Source organism: Coregonus clupeaformis, chromosome 5 (assembly GCF_020615455.1).
Source record: "Coregonus clupeaformis isolate EN_2021a chromosome 5, ASM2061545v1, whole genome shotgun sequence".
In the NCBI taxonomy this organism is placed as follows: Eukaryota; Metazoa; Chordata; class Actinopteri; order Salmoniformes; family Salmonidae; genus Coregonus; species Coregonus clupeaformis.
This window is the reverse complement of record NC_059196.1, coordinates 26,078,655-26,097,645: the sequence shown is the minus strand read 5'-3', so window position 1 is coordinate 26,097,645 and position 18,991 is coordinate 26,078,655. Positions and strand designations below refer to the sequence as shown.

Genomic DNA, 18,991 nt, shown 5'->3' with positions numbered 1-18,991 from the left:
TATATAGAAATAGCATAATATCCTTCTAGAGACCTCCTGATCTGTTGACACTGGTTGGATGGTGTGAGTGGGGCTGGGATGAGCTGCAGGTCTGTTTTGGATGTTCCCCTCAGATTAAAATGTCTTTCTGTGAGCATGACACCAGGACTGATCTCCTCACTGATTGGATTTGGAGCCTGAGAGAGAGACGGAGGGAGATTACCTGCCTTCAATCCCCTCAACCGTACGGGATGGGTTGAGTATTTACAGTGATGTGATCCATGAACTAGGGCTCCTGTCAGGCCAGAAAGATCTGGGATGGGTCCTTTGAAGCCTTATGCGTTAGCAGCAGATAGAGGCTGGGTCCCAAATGGCACCCTATTCGCTATATAGTGCACTACTTTTGATGCATCCCAGAGCCTTATGCTTGGCCTGCTTAGGGGGCCCCCGCTATCTGCCTGCTCTTACATTCATCTGTTCAGAGAGCATGTCATCGTCAGCCTTTCACAAGTGTGTCTCACACTCCCACTATTTTAACCTGTTGCCAGGAGAAGGGGAAGCAGCAGATCAACTGTACTGGAGTACAGACCCTTTGACCGACCCTACTCTCAGGGGGGGATGCGGTACGATGACAAGTCAGATGTAAAAACTGCTGTCCGATCCGAACCGCCATTAAAAAGCACTTAGGGGTTTATAAAGGGTGCTGCAGATCCCTTTGCAACTTTTTGCTTTGACGCAGATTGGATGAAAAAGAGAGCCATTTCTCAGGGAAGAGGTCATGGAAGGTAGCGCCATTCATGTGCTTTATGGCCTTGTCTGCTATATTAGCATATTCTGTCTATCATTCCTGAGTCACTCCCTCTCGCTCTCTGAGACGGATGAGAACAGAGAGCTACACTCACAGCTTTCCTACACTTGTCTTTTTATGGCGCTGCTGCCGCTGCGCTCTCAAAAACCATCATGTGAGTTCTAGGAACATCCCACTGGGCACACCACGTCATTTCAACGCGGAAATTTGATTGAGATGTTGATCAATGAGATGTCAACCTTTATTCACCCACTCAAAAAGACAGCCAGAAGTTTGTTGAATTCCCAATGTGTTATCACTATGCTTTCAACCATCTAAAAGCACAACCAAATTCCAATGGATTTTTTTTCTTCTGATTTTTGGTGAAGTTGTCAGCGAAATGTGTTATCACTGCGCTTTCAACCATTTAAAAGCACAGCAAAGTTCAAATGGGAATACAATATCAGATATTTTGTATTCATACAACAACTTAATGTGTTATCACTGTGCTTCATCTAATAACACAACCAAATGACCTGGATTGTAGTTGAGATTACATAAAAAGTACATAGTGCGAGTGATCAATGCTGTTCGAGATTCTGCGCAGATTATTATAGCAATTGTGAAGATCTCCACAGATCTGCGACCTTTGCATGCTGTCTTGAACATGCACGTGTTCTATGATTATATAAGAAGACATTTATAGTTCCATTAGGCTAACCTCAAAATGTGGCCATGGATGTGTTACTCATTTTAAGGTTGAATAAATACTGTTACATTAGTTTGTAAGAAAGCCTTAATTTTAGGCTATTGACTGTATTACAAAAGTAATATTGAATTGTGTTTGGTTGACAACGCAACCAAATATCAACATTTAAAGGAGATCTAATGCTTGGATAGTATATAGTTTCATCTGAGCCACTGGCTTAATCCTATTCTTTAACTTTTATTTTTGGTTTAGTTGGAGACGTGAATCCAACATGTAATTTGTTAATTTACCGACAAGTTAATAGGCTATTTACTGTATTACATAAGTGATAGGGCCCGATTCCAATTTAGGAAATTAGCCTTTCTTATGCACGCCTTTCCTACGCACTTCTCAGTAGTTGGTATTCAGACGTACCTTTTGTAGGTGCGTAACGGGCTTTGCAGGCGTGGTTCTCTTGCCCGCACTGAATAAATGTAATTCAACCTTGAAAACCCTCCCACTTGCTGGTCAATATATCTTCTCATGGAGTTTTCATTCAATAGGGTTTTCATTACATTTATCTTACAGTTTTTCTCCATTGGTTTGGCTCATTTCTTGAAACAGAAATTACATTCTCAAAACTCTAAGATCATTTGGCAAAACAGTCTTACAGTTCAGCACAACACTATAGCTCACTTGCAAAAGCTCATATCTCTCCTAAAACTGTTCACTCATGCTTCAAAACTAAATTCCTTTCCCATATAAGGAGTCAGTGCCACGAAAATGGCAAAGATCCTTCTCAATTGCTTTGGCTCATTTCTTGAAACAGACTGGACGTTCTCAACACTCTTGGTGCTTTAGCCAAAATAACGTGGATGGTTCGGCACAACACCATGGTTCACCTGCAAAAGCTCATACCTCTCCCAAAACAGTTCACGCATGTGTCAAAACTAAATTTCCTTCTCATTTAAACAGTCAGTGCCCCCAAAATGCTTCGTCCCTTTGGCATTGTGTAAGCACTGCAAGTCAAAATGTTTAGATGTTTTGTCACTATGGCAGAGGACCATTGAAATATCCCTCATGTCCACCTTTCAGTCTTAGCCCAGTCCTTCATTGACAATGGTTACTGTACTGTTTTTTGTCTAGCTAACAGAATACAATTGTGTATAAAACTGAAAAAAATAAATAGGATTTTAGGGTAAGAGTAGCCTCCAAGGTTTGACATCACACATTGCACTCATACTGCCAAGGAAATTGTAACCATTATCATTCACACACATAAAGTAACTTCCATACATCAGAGTAAAAGAAAATGTATACAGCATAATATACTGTAATATAAACACACAAACAAAAACAATGAAAATTATATGCAGCCTACAGTGCTGTAAATAAAGCTGGAGTTTCACAACTAACAGTTCTTCACTGGTCGCTGTCCTCACCCTCCTGGCCATCCACACGCTGCTGTCTGTCTGGCCACAGATTCTCGTCCACATCACAGCGTATATTCTCCCTTGCGATGCAACGAGGGAAGAAACGGCGTGCATGTCGCAACCATCCCCTACACTGATCTCCTGTAATATCCTCACACGCAGCGTCCATTGCATGGAGCAGGGACCTCTGATCTTGAGCCCGATGCTCATACACTCTCCACCTCCAAGCGGAGAAATACTCCTCAATAGGATTGAGGAAAGGAGAGTAAGGTGGTAGGAACACCATGACCATCCTTGGATGAGTAGTGAACCAGGCCCTGATGAGCGGGCCACGGTGGAAATTCACATTGTCCCATACAATGACATATTGTGGTAGGTGAGGCCCTACGAGACCGCTCTCATTTTCAGGGATCAAATCAACATGAAGGCGGTCCAAGAAGATGAGGAGCTTCTGTGTATTGTATGGGCCAAGACTGGGGATGTGAGTGGCCACACCATTCTCCGATATGGCAGCACACATAGTTATATTGCCCCCTCGCTGGCCTGGGACATCCACCATGGCCCGGTGGCCAATAATATTCGGCCACGTCTTCGGCCCTTGGCCAGGTTGAAGCCAGCTTCATCCACAAACACGAGGATGTGATGGGTCTCGTTTCCTTCCAATGCCATTATTCTCTACAATAGCGTAAAAAAAGAAAACATCAAATCAGTCATACAGAAGAGTCATACACTACAGTTACAGACAATTACATAGGAATGTTCTATGTTCTCCACAAGTTCAATATACTACTGGCCACTACTCCAGTGGTTCCAAACCTGGGGGTACATGTACCCCTATGCAGAGGTACTACAGGGGGTATTTGACAGAAAGGGGAGGGGGAAATCATCAATGACTAGACTTACTGAAATGTTACAGTAAAACCCACAGTATTAGATAGATTTACATGGGAGGCACTAATTGCAGCTCTTTGACCCCTTTTCTTATTGTATGTTATATTCTTCAAAATAAGGATTATAATGATAATTGCATCATACAGTAAGCTGCAGTTTTTAGGCGAAATGTTGAAGTCAGATAAATCAAATACTTCCATACCTGGATTACCTGGATACACAAATCAGGTAAAGTGGGTACTGAAGCCAAAAAAGTTTGGGAACCACTGCTTAATTGTAAAAATGTTATAATGATGGACAACCAGTAACTGACTTACATGTACATACTGGTACCGCAGCTCTTTCACTCTATCAGAGTTCCTCTCAAATGGTACCCTGTAAATTTGCTTCATTGTCATCTGATGCTTCTTCAATATCCGGTCTATTGTGGAGATGCTTATAGAGTTGACATTTTGGAATATGGCATTGTCTTGTAGGATTGCAGCGCGGATCTGTCTCAATGTGATGGCATTATTTGCCATCACCATGTTACAGATCTCTTGTTCTTGTTGTTCATTGAGAAGTTTTCCTCTGCCACCTGTGCAAGGTTGTCGTCCAATCCTAGATATAGAAGTCAAAGGACAACACTCCATTCGTAATGTATACCTTATGTATTCCTTACAGAATGAGTTACCTATGTAATTGTATTGTTGTTTTACTTACAGTAACTTTACCACAATTCTAATGCATCACTGCACAGTGACTGGAATACTACTGTAAACTGTATCATCAATACTGTAGAAAATAAACTATTCCATAGTTTATTTTCTCCAATGTTTTTCTTGTCATTTTTAGTATCATAACATCCCATTGAGGTAAGATATTACTGTAGGCCTATCACACACACACACTAAATGAATAGGTAAATATGTAAATAAATATATTTCTTGCTCTATGCACAGTGTCCTGTCCTATACAACATATAATTCCATCATTGACTGACTACATACCTGTTTTCCCTGCGAAAGGTTTGGATGATGGAGGAGACTGTTGAGCGAGGCACATTAGGCTGCACTCGGCGACCTGCCTCCGCCATTGTGAGGCCATGGTTGATGACATGGTCTATAATTGTGGCCCGAATTTCATCCGGGACAGCATGGTGTCTTCGTGCTCCTCGGCCTCTTCCCCCTATTCCACCACCACGCACCCTTACTCCTCCTCCTCCTCTTCTTCTTCTTCCTCTTCCTCGAGCAGGCAGTTGCCCTTGTTCATTTACTTGGCCAGGTGCCTCCATGTTCAGAAATTGTACTGGTCCTGCATGGTCAAGCTCTTTACATACATGTTTGGCAGCATTCACAGTCATGGACAGCACCTGTCAGGTAACTAAACATACTGTTTGATTGGTCATCTGAGATGTGTGAAACTCCTCCTTCGTTAGTCAAGTTCTAGTTTCACCTGACTGTCAATTGCTGTAATAAATTTATCAAATGTTCCAAGGGATTCATATATGGTATTCATGGTATTATGTTCTTGACTAATTTTGACAATTGAACAGACTATTGTGCATGTGATGACTTATACAATGAAATGACGCTGACACGTTTTGGAGCGAACAACCATTAGACTGAGAATCAACAATCAGTTTAGATCAACAAGATCTATTCACTTGGAAATTGTGCTAAATGTAGGCTACCTGTACTTAATCATTTGCAAAGATGTACTGAGACATTGAGACATGTACTTAGACATTTGCAATTTGATGAAATGAATGAGAAATTCAATTCTGTTGTGAACAATTGCCAAGTGGTTTGGAGGTTTGTCCATGTAGTTTTGAGAATGTAATTTCTGTTTCAAGAAATGAGCCAAACCAATGGAGAAAAACTGTAAGCCATCCCTTTAAATACGGTGTACCTTTTAGTTAGAATTTTGTCCACAGACTCACTAGAATATATCGAGAGAACGGGTTCAGAATATTAGGGATCATGAAAAAAAGCCATCTAAATATATGCATATTATTCTATGTTTCAGCACCAATTGGTAGATAAAAACAATACTCTGATCTTGTAGATTATTTAGGGTTAGGAAAGTATTTAGGAATCATAAAAACAGGTTAGGAGAGCCTTTATGCACGAAAGTAAGAAAACAGTGGTTTGATTAATTCAGAAAATTGCCACATTCAGTTCTTTAACCCATGATAATGTTGGAAGATTAGTGTACATATAATTACAATAGGGAGAATAGTGTACAGTAGTAGGCTATACCCTTGTCTATTGCCTGCACTAACCATGGAACCGTGTGATGACACAGCCAAGTATTGCTCCATGCATCAGGTTCAAACTGTTACAGCTTGGTCTGCGCTTCGCTCCATAACGATTTAATTAGCCTACATGTCTTTTTAAAAATATTAACAACTGTTACTAATGATCCTCAGCAACAACCACATGGCCGTGATGGCGTTTACAGAAGAAGCAAATGAACGTAAACGAAACAATGTAATGAAATGGAATGATAATGTAGGCTATACCTCTGCCACACCTTAATGTATTCGATCTCCACCCCAAAATAATAGCGGGTGAATGCCATGCTTTTCTCATGCTTAAGTTCAAGGTCAGTATACGCGTAGAGAGAAAAGTGCATAAAAATGTTCCATTTACGCACGCTTAACTCGTGTTGGAACCGGCTCCATATTGAATTGTGTTTGGTTGTCTGTATACCCCCCCTACCTTGTCACAACACAACTGATTGGCTCAAACGCATTAAGAAGGAAAGAAATTCCACAAATTAACTTTTAACAAGGCACACCTGTTAATTGAAATGCATTCCAGGTGACTACCTCATGAAGCTGGTTGAGAGAATGCCAAGAGTGTGCAAAGCTGTCATCAAGGCAAAGGGTGGCTATTTGAAGAATCTCAAATATAAAATATATTTTGATTTGTTTAACACTTTTTTGGTTACTACATGATCAAAAGCTGTTGATGACTTTGCAAATGCTATATAGGCCTAAATAGTATAATTGATTATATATGACTTATAAAGTATGTTTACATTTCATTTGCTCTGTTAAACCTATCCCTTTGGAATGACTTTGATAGCAAGAGTGAATAGATTTAGTTATTAAGAGATCTCACAGTAATCATTCTCATGATAGTACATTGTTAGTAGTGAGTGACAAATATCAAAGCTAAGCAGGTCTGGGCTTGGTTATAACCCTGTATGGGAGACCAAATGAATAGCTCTAACTAGATCAACTCTCCAGTAGGAGGTGCTGCCCAGCCTACAGTTTTTTTTTCTGATAGTGGATATAATGTCGAAAGCTGAGCTACACAGGGCTACACGATTTTTTCAAATCCAATGTATTTTCCACGTAGATTCCATGTCACAATACGTTGACAAATTACATTGAAACAACGTTGATTCAACCAGTTTGTGCCCAGTGGGATTGTACTTTACATACCTCCCTCAACTGTGATCTCCTGTGACCTCTCTAACTCCTTACTCATCCCAATCAGTCTCTAAGCCTGGCGTGAGCCGCTTTCTGAGCGCTAATTGTCCGCTCATCTGCCGCAGGGAGAACACTTTCCGTGCTGATGCTACACTCAGGGCTGGCTAAAACCCTCCTGCAAAGCCGGAGAAGAGCCTCTTATGCATGCTTACACTGTGCGCTCAGCCCCACGGAGAGACACCTTGGGGCTCAAGCCGATTTTCATTAGCTCATCTCAAGAGGCAAATATTTTCCAGGTTAAGCTAGCTAGGTGAGGGAAGGTACTTAGGTGCTCAAAAAGCTTGGGTGAAATCATTGCCCAAAGCGCCTTATCACCTTGATTCCCGTTCAAAGCTCCAAGGTGTGAGTGCAGCACGAAGACAAAAGGCATTAAATAAACCTCTGTATTTACGGGTCTTACGATACTAAAGGTGCTTAGAAGCTAATAGCAAGTCTTTCCAAATTGGATCAGGATGAGGTGACGTTGTCACCAATAACGAAACACCTGCTGACCCAATTCGTGTTTGAGTGAGTTGGGGAGCGAGCATTAGGTCTAGTGGGTATTATGGTGGGTGAAATCATCGTCATTAGGGAATGTCTAATTTAATTTAAGACCCTTCTCGTGTCCTTCACAGGAGGATGTTCCCCAGCTACAAGGTGAAAGTGACAGGCATGAACCCCAAAACCAAGTACATCCTCCTCACAGACATCGTCCCCGCTGATGACCATCGCTACAAGTTCTGCGACAACAAGTGGTGAGTTTAGTCAGAGACACCTTTTTTAAAATGTTATTCTTTATTTAACATGGAAGACCCTTGAGATAAGGAATCTCCTTTACGAGGGAAACCTGGTCACCAAGACAGCAGCTATACACTCAATACAAAAATGTACATATTAAAAACAGACAATACAGCAATACATACAACACATCAGTATACAAAATATACAAAGACAATTATAAAATCCTGCCAAAAACCTTGTCAGGGCAGTTCTTCCAGTTTGCATTATTGCTCAAGTTCTCTAAGCTCAGGGCTTAGATGAGTAACCTCCTTAATGGTTGTTATGAGAAATCTACCCATTCGTCTCTGTCTCAGATGCTGCTTGGCTTTAGACCTCAGGAGGCAGGGATGTTTTGAAATGGAAAGGGGGGTCAAGAAATGGGGTGGTGAGGGAGGTTGGGGAGGGAGCGGTGAGCTTAAGCAAGGTGAAAATAGCTCTTCTCAACCCCACAGCTTCATCCCCACCTCTCTGCAGAGGACTTCCTCTCACCTTGGGAAAAGAATCACCAACGCTGTAGAGTAGACAATAACGGTGGGTGCAAATGAGAGAGACATTTAACACTCTCAGACAGTTTTATATGCTTGAGGTGATGCTGCCTCCCACATTCAGTATACACACAGACAAGCAGTACACACACACACACACACACACACACACACATCCCTGGCGGAGGGCCCTGTTCCCAGCAGGCTCTGGAACAAACACTTTACATGCTGTGACATCATTATGCAAACCAAATAAATGGAAGGGTACAAATGAACATGTTTTCTGCGTTATATTCTATATTTATACCGCCTCTCCTTTCACAATGTCATGTTGGATAATGGAACGTTGTTACATGTGTAACCAGTGGCGACCTGTCATTCAGACATTCATTTTTTGGGGGGGCTTGCCTGTTTTGCATGTTATTTTTGCATTAATACGTCTCACATATCAGTTTGCAAACAATGTAAAAAAAATATATAATTGAGTTACAGTTTTTCTCGATTGTTTACACACATTTTCTGAAAGCATGCCTCATATTCTCAGAACTCTACACACAAATCAAAAAACACACACACAATGGGCAAAACCCCTCAATTCTCCAGCAAAATGAAACTTTACATTCAAAACAATGTTATTTCTTATCAAAATTGTATTTTGTTTTCAAATGACACACACAAACCATCATATGAATAGACATTTATAAGAACCAGTTGAACACTGATGTGCTCAATGTAAAACACTATGATGAATGGAAAACACTTCTTCTCCATTCATCATAATGACTTAGGCCTTTTTTTGGTTCAGTGTTGCCATTATTACAGACAGTACATACATAAGTGTGTTGTAAAATATTTGAGAATATTGTTTTTATACTCAGAACACACAAATACAGGGTAACAAATATATTTCATTTTCCCCACAAAAACAATGTACACAGTGTACATCCCATTCCCAACCAACACAAAGTTGCACATACAGTGGTCTACATACAAAACAGAAGAATTTAATGTATACAGTTACAGTAAAAAAATTAAATAAAATAAAAACTATGCTGCATCCTCTCTTCTGTTGCGGTCTGGCCACAGCACCTCATCCACATCACAAGCAATGTTTTCCCTGGCCAAGCAGCGGGGGATATATCGCCTAGCATGGCGATTCCAGCCATAAAGCATCAGCTGCTATATCTCCACATGCGTCTTCCATAGCTTGGAGAAGAGGTATACGCGTTTGTGGATTTCGGTCATACACTTTCCATCTCCAGGCAGAAAAAAATTCCTCAATAGGATTGAGGAATGGAGAATATGGAGGGAGATAAACAACTAAAAAGCGTGGGTGGGCAGTGAACCAGTTACGAACAAGAGCAGCCGTGTGGAAACGTACGTTGTCCCAAATGACAACGTACCTGAGCTGCTCTGGGCCATCTACCTGATCTGGAGGAATGAGTGTGTTGTGTAGGGTGTCCAGGAATGTGATCAGATGGGCGGTGTTGTAGGGGCCAAGGGTAGCATGGTGATGGATGACGCCGTGGTGGGTAATCGCTGCACACATTGTGATGTTCCCTCCGCGCTGGCCAGGGACTTGAACAATGGCACGCTGGCCGATGATATTCCTTCCCCTCTTTCGTATTTTTGTGAGGTTGAATCCAACCTCATCAATGAAGATGAACTGGTGCTCCACTGCAGCCCCCTCTAGCTCAAGGACTCTCTGAAACACACATGACAATATCAGAAATATACATGGAGTGGTCACTATTGTGATGCACAATCATTATGATTACAATACTGAAATATGTATAATTTATACAATGTTGAGAGTATGCATCAATTGTGGGATTGTATAGGACTCACTTGCACATAGTTATATCGCAATTATTTGACTCTTTCTGAATTGCGTTCAAATGGCACCCTGTAGACCTGCTTCATCCTGAGATTATTTCTGCGCAAGATACGGTCCAGTGTTGATAAGCTTACCCTATCAATATTTTGAAATATCTCATTGATTTCTATTATTTTTCTTTGTATTTGCCGTAATGTTATGGCGTTATTTTCTAGGACCATGTTCATGATTTCAGTTTCCTGTTCAGGAGACAGAACACGTTCCCGACCACCTTGTGTTGGTAATCTTTCAGTTCTGCCAAACAAATAGTAAAATGCTGTAAATACAAAGTAGAAATACATTTCCCAAATACTTAAAACATACTTTATTTTTACAGCCCTACAGAACAGTCCACAGGCAATACTGTACTACTATACTCATTGAGTACTGTATTGATATGCTGTACTGCAATTTTCTAGTGAGAGTAGATTTCTTACCTATTCTCATTTCGGAATGTCCGGATGATGGATGCTACAGTGTACCTGCTCAATTTTGGCTGTACTCTTTGCCCAGCCTCCCTCATTGTTAGACCATGGTTGACCACATGATCAACCAAAGTGGCTCGGATCTCATCAGAGATTACGGTCCTTGGCCTTCCTCGTCCTCGTCCTCGTCCTTGTCCTCCCCGTCCTCCACCTCTTACTCTCACTCCTCTGGCTCTGCCTCTGTTTCCAATGTTGGCATCCATTGCTCCAAAACAGAAGAGCTCACCTGTTGCCCTTTTATGCTAAAGCTCTGATTGCTAATTGTAAAACTGTGTGACGGGTGTTTGCCCATGTGATGAGTCAGTGTGCATATTTGAATGGCAGTGTGTTCATTGTGAAAACAAGAGATTTTCTGCATGAAAATTGTGCCAAATGCAAAGATTTGTGTGTAGTGTTTTGAAAAAAGTGTGTTGTAGAACTGCAATTTGAGTGTAAAGCAGGAATTGTGCTTGTAGTTTAGCAGAATTGGTTCAGGGGGTTGGTGCATGAGTTACATGTTGTGGTCATTGTGTCTCAAGTACCAGTATTTGTGTGTAAAGAATTGAGAAAAACTGTAATAAAGCCGCATACAAACATGGTCTCTTTTTTGTTTTCTTGAGTAAGGCAGCTCCAAAATGCAGGTGTTTCAGCCTAGCTCAGTGCTTTCTGTGGTGGTGGGGCAAGCCAGCAGAAAATAGGAGCGTTGCGCTGTGATTGGCTCAGTGCTCTGTCACTCATGGGGACACTACATCACCACCAAGTCTAAGTCCTTAGTAAGGGTAGACATCGAAAATTCTAGCCCGTTGGGTCCTGCCATAGAGTTAGAAGTGCCCTTCCAAGAAGGCTCAAGGTCATTGGCCATAGATAAAATGACGTCAAATTACGTTATATGAACAGTAGCTTTGACTGGACTGATCATGTCAACATCTTACTTTATAAATCTTAGCTAGCATCATCATCATGAATCAAGTCGACAATCTACTGGCAAATCCTTTTTAATCCTTGTCATATGAAGAGAAATAATGAAGAGAAATTATAGATAAAACGTATCAGTGCTCATCGGCCATTGGACATAAACAAGTTGGAAATCGCAAATTCAACAATGAGTGGTTTGGAAGGAATCGGTGACAGTGGCTAACTGCAAGCATTGCAAAGCAATCACTAGCCTGCTATTCAGTGGAGTGTCTGTGTGGTCCCAAATCTGGGATTAAGGGTCTCTTTTCCAAGCTTAAAATGATAAACATTCAACATTGGCCATGCTGTCAATGAAGCATGATTTGTGCCGCGCTCAAAACAACTGTGAACTCGGAACTGCGAAAACTTGACTTCCAGTGAGTTCAAGACAACTAGGAAGTCGGGAATAAACATGCTCCGACTGGGAAAATACATTTTGAACGGTCATCCAACTCGGAGTTGTAAATCCAGCCACTTTCTTTGATGACAGAATTTGCCCACGAAGGACCGCCGCGCCACCTTCCTGTTCAAGTAAGCACAACAATGTGCCTCACACTAATAATTTGGTATATTTTCACCTCTTAATTTCGCCTACTGTTCTGACTTGGTGGTGCACATGTAGCCTATAACCTGTTTTAGAGAAATGTAATCATCGGAAATTGTTAGAGCTTTCATTGTCTGCTTATATGCCCCCTTTATTTATCCTACGGTTCTGACTTGGTGTACAGGGAGAACACTGTAAGAACGGCCCATGTTCTGAATTCTGTCGCTGTACATTTCAAAAGTGCTGAACAAATAGTTATATTGACTACGTCTGTCGTACCTCTTTCATTGTCTTAATCGAAATTACGGATTGCCTCTTATCCGCTTGTCGTCCCCTTATGCCATGTGGTTCTCTGTAGCTCAGCTGGTAGAGCACGGCGCTTGTAACGCCAAGGTAGTGGGTTCGATCCCCGGGACCACCCATACACAAAAAAAAATGTATGCACGCATGACTGTAAGTCGCTTTGGATAAAAGCGTCTGCTAAATGGCATATTATTATTATTATATTATATGCCATAGTTTGTACATCTCAATTGTCAGTAGAAACCACATTTGTTTAAGCAAGTCAACCATATCAGCTATGTTTTTTTAAAAGGCAGTAAATGATGCTGAATGAACTGTTTCGCTGCCAGACAAGGCTCCGCTGATAGCCAGGTGTAGCAATGGTAAGGTGTTGGGACAGCTTTATGTAGGCCCTAACAGTTTGTGGGCACCGTTTGTCACCGTTATAGTGCAATTAATGTATTGTTTAGTGTTGTGTTGTGTAGTGGCTATGCTGGCATGCATCATAATGTATTTATTTTTGCCCCACCAAGATTTACATGCTAAAATTGCCACTGTGTGTAACCATACAGCACCAAAAAGGATGGTAACCATAGCGGATCCCTTTTTGGTGCTATATACAACCATTTTTTAAAGGTTCTATAAAGAACCATGCTCATACGGTTCTAAATGGAACCTTTATGGTGCTATAAAGAACCCTTTCCTATAAAGAACTATAAAAAAAGGTTCTATATAGGACCAAAAAGGGTTCCGCTATGGTTATAACCCTTTTTGGTGCTTTATACAGTACAACACTTTTTAAAGGTTCTTTATAGAACCTTTATGGAGATTGGTTCTATAAAAAACAATTTTCAATCTCAAAAGTTCTACAAAGAACCTTTTGAAGAACCATACAGGGTTATTTTTTTCTGGTTAGCCATATTATATTGTTAAAATTCCATAGGTTATATTATTGTGTTCGTTGACAAGTTGAATCAGGTGTGCTAGCTCTGGAAAGGCTGGGGGTCCTTAAGGAGAGAATTGAGAACCACTGACTTACACAACAGTTGGCCAGTCTCAATTGACACAAGGCCATACCATACGTGAGTCTTACACAAAACACCGTCATTGGCCATAGTCATTTTCAACATGGCATAACAAAAAAGATTAGATAAACTGGAATGACTCTCACTCACAGTTGTACAAAAAGAATGGTGCGCAAACCACGCCCCAAAATATTCTAATGAGCTGCCGCACCTACATTTTAATTATCACTAAAAGAGGAAAGAACCCTTTTTTGACTCTGCAAACTGCAAAGAACCATTGAAGGGCTCAAATGGTTATTTGGGTCAGTATGGATCCACATAGAACCATCACCCTTTACAAAGAACTCTTCAGGAACCCTCATTTTTGTGTGTGTATTGGTTAACAACATTTGCTTGTGTTCAAGACCAACATGTGTGATGTTCATCTCCTACTCATCTGTTAATTCGTTCATCTGTATCCGTTCATTGATGGAATGGAGAGATGGAGCGTGAGTCCAGGCACTTGCTGCCTCCAGTCATGGAATGCCTAAATTTTGTCTGTTGTGGTTGAATAATGAGGAAAACCAACTGGTTTCTGTCAATTTAATCATTGCTCTTGTGAAAAGGAGTGGCCTAATCCCCTCTTCCCACAAAAAGGGGATCGTTTAAGACAAAAAGGACATTCTTCCAACCATTTTCAAACATCCTGGCTGCAGAGAAAAATCACCACTTCTCAGAACGAGAGAGATGATGCAAATACAGTATGATGATCATCAGAATCTCTAGTACTGTAATATTTTAAGTGACAAGTCCACAGGCAACTTTGTTGTTATTGAGGTCATGTTATAATAGTGCCATGCCATGCATGCTCCTTTGTTATTTCAGAGCACACCAAGAGCAGAACCTCATGTCTCAGTCGCTGTGCTAACTAAACTGTAGCTACGGATCGTCATTAGCACACAGTTCATTACCACAGGGCACTGGCAAGCCGCCTGTCAAAACCTACAGGCTAAAAACAGCTGGGCTGTACCCGCTGTCCTTCCAGTGACCCTATGCCTTGGGTGATGCCTAGATGGGATACAGCTTATGTTAGAATTGACCAGAAATAATTGACTTTTCGTAACAGGTTTGGAGAATTAACATAGCAGGTTAGGTTAAGGTTAGGAAAAGGGTTAAGGTTAGCTAAAATGCAACTTTTGACATCAATTTGACATAAACTGTATCCCTCTAGCCATGACCGGTGATGCCACCACAGCCTGCTTCTGCCGCTGCCCACCGGAGCGGCATCAACCGTTGGCACTGCCGGCCGTGCAAATTACAAAACAACCGTATCCAGGGTAGGGTGTACTGAAACCAGAACCCGACGTCACGCCAAGAAAAGAAAAGGATGCATCCCAAATGGTGCCCTAATCCCAGGGCCCATAGTCAAAAGTAGTGCACAATGTAGGGAATAGGGTACCATTTGAGACGCAGCCAAAGCCTCCATAAAATGCACCGCTTTGCTTTCTCCAGCAGAAACCCAGCCATTTCTTTTTTTACAGCCATTTGTTCCAGATCTTTGTGGGATGGCCTGGAAGGGCCTGGAATCCCAGCGTTTGCCAGCGTGGGGTTCTGGAGTCTCTCAGCGACACCTTGGAGGAGCGTAATTAGCAGTGATGTTACGGTTGAAGCAGCCACCACCACCACCTCCAGTCTGGGGGAATGGTTCCCATAGCCCATATTGTGAGGGCTGAAACCGCTGCCATTATTGACTGTAGCTACATGTGTTTGGTATAAAAATGGATTCTTCAGTCTGAGCGGCCAATCGGTGAGCCTGAATGGAGTCGTGTGGCTGCTGGAAGATTTGGCCATGCCGTGACAAGAGGTTGACAATAGGGTTTGCTAGATCACAGGGCTGCTGGGTTGCATATGTTTGCTGGATTGCTACAATGGCTGAGCCATCTTGGCAGAGTAATGGTCGTTGGTTGCTGCAAGCCAAGGGGTCCTTATGATGATGATGACGTTGCGCCTTTCTCTTCATCTCTCTCTCTCTCTCCTTCCCACTCTCGTTCTTCTCTCTCTTCTTCTCTTTCTACTCAGGATGGTGGCAGGCAAGGCGGAGCCGGCCATGCCAGGGAGGCTCTATGTCCATCCAGACTCCCCGGCTACAGGAGCCCACTGGATGAGGCAGATGGTGTCCTTCCAGAAGCTAAAGCTCACCAACAACCACCTGGACCCCTTTGGCCATGTGAGTGACCCTCAGTCTACCTACCTACAGGATCCCAGCACACAGGCTAACATTCACTCAAATATACTAAAAATACATGTAACAGTAACAAGAACAGACCACAACAAAACGATGGGCATATGCTGGACAATTGCCCAACAACAACAACAGGTATTTTGGCCAGGTGACCCCACACCTGGCCCTTAAAGTCACTTAGATCACCAACACTTGGGGGAGTAACAGGAGTACTTTGTCACAGAGCCAAGTGGTCTGCCTGTCACAACAGTTGCATCAGCAGGGCCAAGTGATCAACAGCTTGACTGCTCAAAATAATGCAGAGAGAGAGAGAGAGAGAGAGAGAGAGAGAGAGAGAGAGAGAGAGAGAGAGAGAGAGAGAGAGAGAGAGAGAGAGAGAGAGAGAGAGAGAGAGAGAGAGAGAGAGAGAGAGAGAGAGAGAGAGAGAGAGAGAGAGAGAGAGAAAAATATTAGCTGGGCGGCAGGTAGCCTGGCAGCTAGGAGCGTTGGGCCAGTATCCGAAAGGTTGCTGGATTGAATACCCGAGCTGACAAGGTAAAAATCTGTCGTGCTGCCCCTGAGCAAGCAGTTAACCCACTGCTCCCCGGGTGCCGATGATGTCGATTAAGGCAGCCCCCCGCACCTCTCTGATTCAGAGGGGTTGGGTTAAATGCGGAACACACATTTCAGTTGAATGCATTCAGTTGTACAACTGACTAGGTATCCCCCTTTACTGATGCCTCACAATGTAGGTCAATTCATATCCCAGGAAGGCACTGGGTCATTTCACACAATAGAGCTTCTCACTTCTCCTGGCCATGTAAAACAAGATGGGACTGGACACGGCTCATTTTGTCAAAACTACACAGTAGATGAGACTTAAATAGACTGGTGTTAAAACAACAGCAGAATATATGTGTTTTTTAACAAGAGACAGAGTCATAAAGCTGTCTTCATGAAAAGAGAGGGAGAGAGGAGAGAGGGGCAAGGAGTCGAGGAAAGATGGCCAGAGAGGAAAAGGAAGAGAGCAGGAGAGAGGGTGAAAGAGGGAGTGACGGAGAGAGAAGAGAGGGAGAGAGAGAAAGCATATGAGAGAAAGTGAGTGTCTTGCCACAGAGGGAAGTGAGAAGTGTGACTGCGGTAGCAGTGCTGCCCAGAGGAACTCTGAGAAGACTTGTCCAAAGCCATCCCGTCAGAAGGCGAGCTCATTAGGTTCATAACCCTCTGGGATCAGCGGCGGGGCCCGCTGTCAGGTTGAGTCCGCCGCCTGGATAGTGATAAGGGCGAATAATGAGGACAAAGAGAGAGAGAGAGGCCAGGTCTCACTAAGCCCTGCTGATAGAACAGCCCACGCCAGCAGGGGAGCCAGAGAGCCTCTCCCTCTGGCCTGCATAGCACTGGATCCACGACTCGGGAGTGACTAAAACAAATCCTGGCTAGGGGGACCCACTAAACCAGGGGTGTCAAATATATGGCATACGGCCCATGGTGGGGGGTAAAATCCAGCTCGCTAATAATCACTGAAATGAAAGCTAGACAGTCAGGGAGCATAGAAAATTGAAGACCGAATGCGGCCCCAGGGCAAAATGAGTTCGACACCCCTGCTCTAAACTGACCCACAGTTGAAATAAAACAGCTTGTGAAGTAAGCTAATGACAGTCAATGACAGACTCTGTTGTTTGTGCATTTGAGAGTGTGTCTTTTCAAGTGTGTTTGTTTATGTATATGAGAGTATGCGGTCTGCATTATTGTGTGTGCAAGTATGTGGGTCAGCATGGCTGCTAGTCCACAGTCCAGAGCAGGATGGCCGTCAGCTTGATTCAACCTCAGATCTATGACAACCGTTCCCTTTCCTGACCATCCCCCACAAACTCTGCCCCTCCCTTCGCTGCTGACCTGCTCAGCATCAGCAGTAAAAACACTAGCACTGATCTGGGATCTGGGCTCCCACTGACCCGTGCTACTGTTGACCAAGAGATGGTCCAAGGAATCATTCCTGAAATGCTGTCACTTCCCAGCTGTCACTGAGTGTCTTGGTTTATAAACCAGTTAGTAGACTGTCTGGGGTTGGCATTTTTACCCAAAAGATGAAAGAGAGAACGCACAATTTGGTTCTGGATTGATCCAAGGAAGGCTTGTCCTGATCAATGCAACCAGACAGCACAGAGAGAGTCAGACTCCTTCTTGCACTGCCTCCAGACAGACACTGGCCAGACTAGCAGACTAGACAAAGGTCGTCACCAGAGAGTCTCCAGTCAACCAACCAGTAGCTTATCTCTATCCATTCCCTGTCACTACAGAGTCTGTAGCCAGCCAATGAACCAATTGATTATCTCTATCTGAAACTTGCCTCAGCAAAAGGGGGCAGGGGCATGTGAGCATTGGGCTGTTCAGGGTGCAACTATGACCCCGGCCGGCTGTGGCCTGATAGCACAGGAGGCTGCTGAGGGGAGGATGGCTCATAATAATGGCTGGAATGGAGTGAATGGAATGGTATAAAACACATGGAAACCATGCATTTGATGTTTTCGATACCATTAAATGTATTCCGTTCCAGCCATTACTATGAGCCTGTCCTCCCCAATTAGTCTTAACCCCTTTCTGTGGTAGCCTCCTGGAGGGGCTGGCCTCTTAAGACAAGGCTCTGGTACCACTGGGCTATGAGTCTAGAAGGTAGGAGAGGTGGGAGAGCTTGACGCTCATCGGCCCTGACAGAGCTGCGCTGGAGATGACCCTGCTCCAACCCTGCTGACGCTCCAGTGAGCATGTGGCAAGGCTACTGGGCTACTCTGAGCAGACTGGTGCCGATGTGCTGACCTAGCCCCACCCCCCTCCCCCCCAACCTAAACATTGAGCACGCTCCACATGTGCTGATTGATGCACTATACAGTTGCAACTCAAGTGTGACAAAGGGGTGCCCACTTTTCAGTATCAACACGTTGAACTACAGTACATTTACAAATGTCCACATTGTATGGACAAAGTTGGGCATTGTATGCACACTAATGCTGACTCCAGTAGCATTAAAATAGGCTTACCTCCAAAAAAGGCTAGCCATGGAAAACCTGAGCATCTTAAGCACCCCATTCACACTATGAGTCAATTCAAGTCAATACATCACTTGGCATTTAGCATCTAGGCCA

The 18,991-nt window shown here is 43.1% G+C and overlaps 1 protein-coding gene across 1 annotated transcript in view; it reads left to right on the top strand.

Annotated features, from left to right (window-relative positions):
• LOC121566695 (T-box transcription factor TBX4-like) overlaps window positions 1–18,991 on the top strand; it is a 36,756-nt gene that overhangs the window by 9,067 nt on the left and 8,698 nt on the right. The window contains exons 4-5 of the mRNA XM_041876640.1: window positions 7,874–7,993; window positions 15,707–15,854. Of these exons, the coding sequence (XP_041732574.1) occupies window positions 7,874–7,993; window positions 15,707–15,854 (268 nt within the window). The remainder of the gene's footprint in view (window positions 1–7,873; window positions 7,994–15,706; window positions 15,855–18,991) is intronic.